Genomic DNA, 6,000 nt, shown 5'->3' with positions numbered 1-6,000 from the left:
AAACTGCGAAAGTACATCTTAACACTTCAGCGTAAATACTTTTTTGCTGATTTTGAACTTCGGTCAGGTATATAGGCTTACTGACATAATTAGGAGCAATCCAAAAGGCTTGCAGAAAAATAACATTTTATATGTGGTTTGTTATTGAAATATTCAAATTCTTTCGTTTAACTAGCACACTTGTTCTTTTGTAATTCTCTAAAGTGTTCGACCCTGCATTCTCAGCAGATGTGTTTCTTCAAAGACTTTATTTAACTATGAGTAGGTACCTAAGTACATTTTTAGTAACGACGATGCCATCAGACAGATCAGAGTTATTATATTTACGGGGATTAGCATGACCATGACCAACCAATGTATAAAAATACAGTCAATATTATCAACACCATTTTATTTGAATAGAAAATATGTTCATTTACTTAATTGATTCATGAAAATGCGTTTTTTAAAATTTTTCTCCATTAGGAGAGTGCTGTATTCCAGCCTAGCATTCTTCAACTTTTGAAGGTAGTAATTTTTTTTAATTTGTTGAATGGACATCTTAGTTTTAGGTCGCCGTTTTGCAGCAATTATTCCACCTTTTGGCGCAGGTTGGCGATCAGCTATGGAAGAAAAGGAACAGGATGGTATACTTTGGTCCACCACTTCAGGGATGATTGCTGGGGGAGAAGGTTCTAATAGCAATATTGCCTCGTCATCTTTAAAACAATGTTTTTTATTAAGTAAATGCAAACTTTGATTTGTACCGTGATAAGAGCTGGCACTATCAAATGGATTTGGTAAAGGCTTTACCGTATCACCCATTATCGATAGCACCAGACTCATTGAGTCGTTGGTGGTGCTTTCGCAGCTTCCTCCTCCAGTTTTCTTTCTTCCTTCCTTGGAAATAAGAATAAAACAGACAATTAAAAATGACGGAATCCTTTCATGATTAAATTACCTTTTCACATTTTGCGGCATATAAAGCTTCTTCTGGAAGCTTTTCTATATCGTCTTGTGACATTTCTCCATCGAAAGCTTTTTTTAATTGCTCTCGGTACCTTTCTTTCTAGAATCGTACCGATAATAGCTATGTTTATAAACACAAACGACGTATATTACTTACATTACTCGATGCCTCCGCTTTTCTCGCATTCCGCTTTATGTTATCATAAAAATGCTTTAATTGCTTGGTGGTTCTTTTGCTGATACATTCGGAGTTAAAATCTTCTGTAACGCACTTCCAAGCTTGCTGTTTCTGCAGAAGGATCTGGGCGCTCGTCACTCTCGATTCTAGTATATGTTTCTTACTAAATTGGAAAAACATGAGTATTCGGAGAAACTTTATCATTGTAATTATTGTGGCAGCTAAAATGATACCTATAACAACTCAAAATTCAACCGGAACTTTTATCGAATTCAGGACAATCACTAAGTTACTACGAGTATAATAACAATGTAAATTTGCTTACGATTCAATTATTTGGAGTAAATGTTCTCTTTCCACTTCGGTAAAGTTTTTTCCCCGTATCTTCTTTTCCATTATTAACCCAATAATATAAATTGATTATTAGATGACAGATAACAAAAAAGAAAAGCGTTCCACTAAAGTAGGCTTTGTAAAAAAAATCACACATTTCCATAAAAGTACAACGTTGCCGGCGCCAATTCTTACTAAATATTTAATCAATGCTTAATCACCTTGGTTAGTTAATCAAGGAGTGTTTTTGTTTTGTGCATACCAATCTAATTTAATCAAAGGTTTAATTTAATCATACCGATTAACTAACGGCCTGATTATTTATTGTTTGTGCATTCGGCCCTAAATGTTTTATCGAAAAGTGTATCTAAAAGAAAATAATTCATAGTAAGTTTCATTTATCATCAAAATTGATGGCTCTACATTTTAGTAATGTGCATTTCATAAAAAATTTAATTTATTAACATGTGCTATCTTGGATTACGTTTGCTGTGTGATATGTGTCACAATGTGTGCTTTGCCTTATAAACAAAGAGTTTACTATAAAAAAATATCAGTTACCATTACGGTTCCTGATTTCTTTTGTACATGTTTCCGATACATAATTAAGTAAAAATTATCATGTTTGCCCAACAAAATTCCGTGGCTTAAGGTTAAGAGGGACATTCAAATTTTAGTAACATTTTTAACTTTCTGACTATATTTACCTCTTGGGCCTTTATTTTGATCCCAACAGAAAAATTGTATAATACTTTTTTGTACATCTCATCAAAATACATCTTTTTTTGTATTTATCATTTTTCTATATGGCAAGTGCTTTTGATAAAACTGCAATTAAATATTATTAAAAAATAAATATGGAACTTTTTTGTAGAATTTTGTATGCTACATTAGTTAGTACATCTACATGCGAAAATAATTCCAAGAATTTTTTGAAACCACTGTCTTCATCCAAAAATCACAAACAATTTACAACCTCTCAAGATTCTCATCAAAATCAAGACGTAAACCATCAAAACTTTTTCAAGAAAAAAGAAAAAACATCAATTTCTTCATCCAAAAATCACACAAAATTTACAACCTATCAAGATTCTCATCAAAATCAAGACGTAAACCATCGAAAATTTTTCAAGAAACAAGAAAAAACATCAATTTCTTCATCCAAAAATCACAAACAATTTACAAACGGTAAACCACAAAAAACGGCGTGTGATGACAAAACGCCGTAATCGGTAGGAGCAACATAAAAAGAACCATTGGGATAAAATGCATATATAATGAATTTAAGAGAAGGTAATTTTATGACGTTTCAATACCTTATTGAAAAAATTGTGTTTTTAGAAAACAAAATTTACCCATTGGATTTAGCACCTACATTTATAAGTTACAACAATACTACCATCAACGATTGTTACGAACAGTAAGTTTACCATTTGACTATAATTTATTTTTTTTTATATGTCTTCTTTTAGGAAGTACATTAACGGAAGAACTGACCTAATACATTTAAATAAAATTGGTTTTAAATACATGCAATTTTTCATAGATTTAAACATTACAAAACATTTTAAATCATAAACATATCTACACACTTAACAATAAATAAAGACCATCATCTATAATCACAAACAAAATTTCCATACTACAAAACATGTTATTTCTTCACTCCTTCAATAGCTGTGACACCATTTCTACATTTTGTCGACAGGACAAAATCAAATTTATAACAGAATTAGAAAATCTTATCAGAATTTTTGAAATTTCTTCATCCAAAAATCACAAACAATTTACAAAAGGTAAACCACAAAAAACGGCGTGTGATAACAAAACGCCGTGATCGGTAGGAGCAACATAAAAGGGACCATTAGGATAAAATGCATATATAATGAATTTAAGAGAAGGTAATTTTATGACGTTTCAATACCTTATTGAAAAAATTGTGTTTTTAGAAAACAAAATTTACCCATTGGATTTAGCACCTACATTTATAAGTTACAACAATACTACCATCAACGATTGTTACGAAGAGTAAGTTTACCATTTGACTATAATTCATTTTTTTTATATGTCTTCTTTTAGGAAGTACATTGACGGAAGAACTAACCTAATACATTTAAATAATACATGCAATTTTTCATAGATTTAAACATTACAAAACATTTTAAATCATAAACATATCTACACACTTAACAATAAATAAAGACCATCATCTATAATCACAAACAAAATTTCCATACTACAAAACATGTTATTTCTTCACTCTTTCAATAGCTGTGACACCATTTTTACATTTTGTCGACAAGACAAAATCAAATTTATAACAGAATTAGAAAATCTTATCAGAATTTTTGAAATTTGTACATTACTCTCTTACTAACCAATTCAACCGAAACTAATAACTTATTTGTGCTACAAATCTTATATGTGTAACAATTAAATAAAATTGTAACATACAATTACATTCAATTCGTAACATGTTTTTATACAGTTGGTACCTATAACATTACAATTGGAATAAAATTTAAACTGAATAACACAAATTATTCAAAACCCAATACATAGTTGCACCAGAGAATTGAAGTTACACAAATAATGTACATCAGTTTAGGTGAAAATTCCACTCAATCAACTAACGCTAGCGAAGTCTTAAAATGCGTAGCATTTTTACCCACACATACGCCGAGTTGGACTAAAACAAAAAAATATCGATATATTGGTGCTTTTTTGAGCCGAATAACAATTCTTTTCCTTTGCTTCTCGCATTTTATAAAATTACAACGTTACTTAAAAACAACCGAAAAAACAATCGAACAACGGTCGAACTAAAAAAAAAAAAATTTACAAACGGAAAACCACAAAAAACGGCGTGTGATAACAAAACGCCGTGATCGGTAGGAGCGAGCGACGCGAGCTCCAATCCGATCTAGTTTTCATAATAAAAAAGTTACGGTCATTTAAGTAAAAACCTACCGACCTCGCCGAGTCGGGAGTCGCGAGTGAGACGGAGAGGGAAGGATAGTCAGCAGCGTTCGCTAAACAAGGAGCGATGCGTAAGAGGTTCTACTTTACTAAGAAATTTCTCTCCGAATACCAAAACTTGCTATTTAGGCCGTTTAGGCGTTTACAAATGCATTCCGCCGAAAATCTCAAACAATTCATTAACTCCATGTATCTCAGTTCTTTGGTGAAATATATAGGTACAAATAGGTACCCTTTCCCTGTAAATTTTAGGGGTTCCTCCACAATAGGTATCTCTTGTGCTGTACTGTATATTGCAAGATCAGCAGTAACAACGGTATGATTTTGTCCCAAAGATTCAGGCTTGTTTTTTGATTTCACTAGTCTCTATAATTTTGGAAGTTGACGGTCATTTTTCTAAAAACTGTGCATAACAAGGTAGGTAAATATGAATGCTTTAGATTCTGCTATAAATGTACTTTCATTTTACAAAAGGAATGATTGATGTATATCGCTTAGTTGCTGAGAAAACAAATACTTTCGGTGGTCTAGTCGCGCGCGCGAAAATGAGTAAATTTCAACTTTAGCGGCGTATAACTTTTCTCAGGACCACGGGAAAATGTCGTAAAGCGAGATTCTGAAGGTTCAAACATTTCTGAACAAAATGGTGTGGGTCCCAATTCTTTCTACTCCGAAAAAAAAAACTACCTCAAATAAGCGAGTTAGCGCCGGCTCTCCGCTGCACTAATTTGTAGTGGGTTTTATCAGAGATTTAAATATACTACAGATGGATCATGGGATACGCGATTGTGGAAACATTAAACATAACAAATGCTCCAGCTGCTAGCGCACCTATATGAAGAAGAGCTTGTCGCAGCGTTACGAGACGTTACTCTAGACCTAGAGCAAGCAGAACATTCGGATCAGAGGCGGACTGGTAACCTTTAAGCGGCCCGGGGAAAATATTTATCGGCCCATTTTTTAGAGTTGGGAGTCGCGGGTTAACATTTAGTTCTATAGAAATAGTCTCTTTAATGTTTTGAGCAGTATCAACAATAACTTTGCCTTGATAACTTGTTCTTAAATTTGACGTTTTATTACTTAAATTTTTTACTATTGTGTAATTATAGTGACCGTTGGTTTTAATTGTCCTCGTCTTGGCTTTCCCGGGTGCTTTTTCTTTGTTTTTCACAAATAACGCTGTTGACATATGTGAATTTAGCAATGGGCGAATTTTTTTAACAATAAAAGTGGTTCCAAGAAATTACCATGGTGCCCTGGTTCATTAACGATAGGAGGTCCTCGTTTCTATTATCTCTGTACCCTATATTGCACTTTCCAATTACTGTAATGACATCAATTATACAATTATCCGTAATCACAATTTATTTATTATTATTTAATTCCAACAGCAATAATGCCTATTACAGGAATTATCAAAATAAAAATACACATAATATAAAGTATATACATTTTGGTACCCAATATAGATACATCGTATGCCGTATAAACAAAGTTTCTTGCCTCTCTTTCGCTGACATAAAGGAAGACTTTCTTGTTTTGGCAAACTGTATTAAAAAGTT

The 6,000-nt window shown here is 32.5% G+C and overlaps 1 protein-coding gene across 3 annotated transcripts; it reads right to left on the bottom strand.

Annotated features, from left to right (window-relative positions):
- Positions 1–374: 374 nt before the first annotated feature.
- LOC116163762 (myb/SANT-like DNA-binding domain-containing protein 3) lies at positions 375–1,798 on the bottom strand. 3 transcript variants are annotated; one of them, XM_031477877.1, is made up of 5 exons: positions 1,452–1,798; positions 1,106–1,359; positions 941–1,048; positions 747–879; positions 375–698 (listed from the first exon to the last, which is right to left on the bottom strand). In XM_031477877.1, the coding sequence occupies exons 2-5, from the start codon at positions 1,328–1,330 to the stop codon at positions 412–414; spliced, it is 753 nt and encodes a 250-aa protein (XP_031333737.1). In that variant the 5' UTR covers positions 1,331–1,359; positions 1,452–1,798; the 3' UTR covers positions 375–411. The 3 variants fall into 3 exon arrangements, with proteins under 3 accessions (XP_031333737.1, XP_031333745.1, XP_031333728.1); XM_031477885.1 differs by having other exon boundaries at positions 1,106–1,347; XM_031477868.1 differs by having other exon boundaries at positions 1,106–1,289.
- Between the last annotated feature and the right edge of the window lie 4,202 nt (positions 1,799–6,000).

The sequence above is a fragment of the Photinus pyralis genome, unplaced genomic scaffold, assembly GCF_008802855.1.
Source record: "Photinus pyralis isolate 1611_PpyrPB1 unplaced genomic scaffold, Ppyr1.3 Ppyr1.4_LG1, whole genome shotgun sequence".
Taxonomy (NCBI): Eukaryota; Metazoa; Arthropoda; class Insecta; order Coleoptera; family Lampyridae; genus Photinus; species Photinus pyralis.
This window is presented reverse-complemented; position numbering and strand designations above follow the sequence as displayed.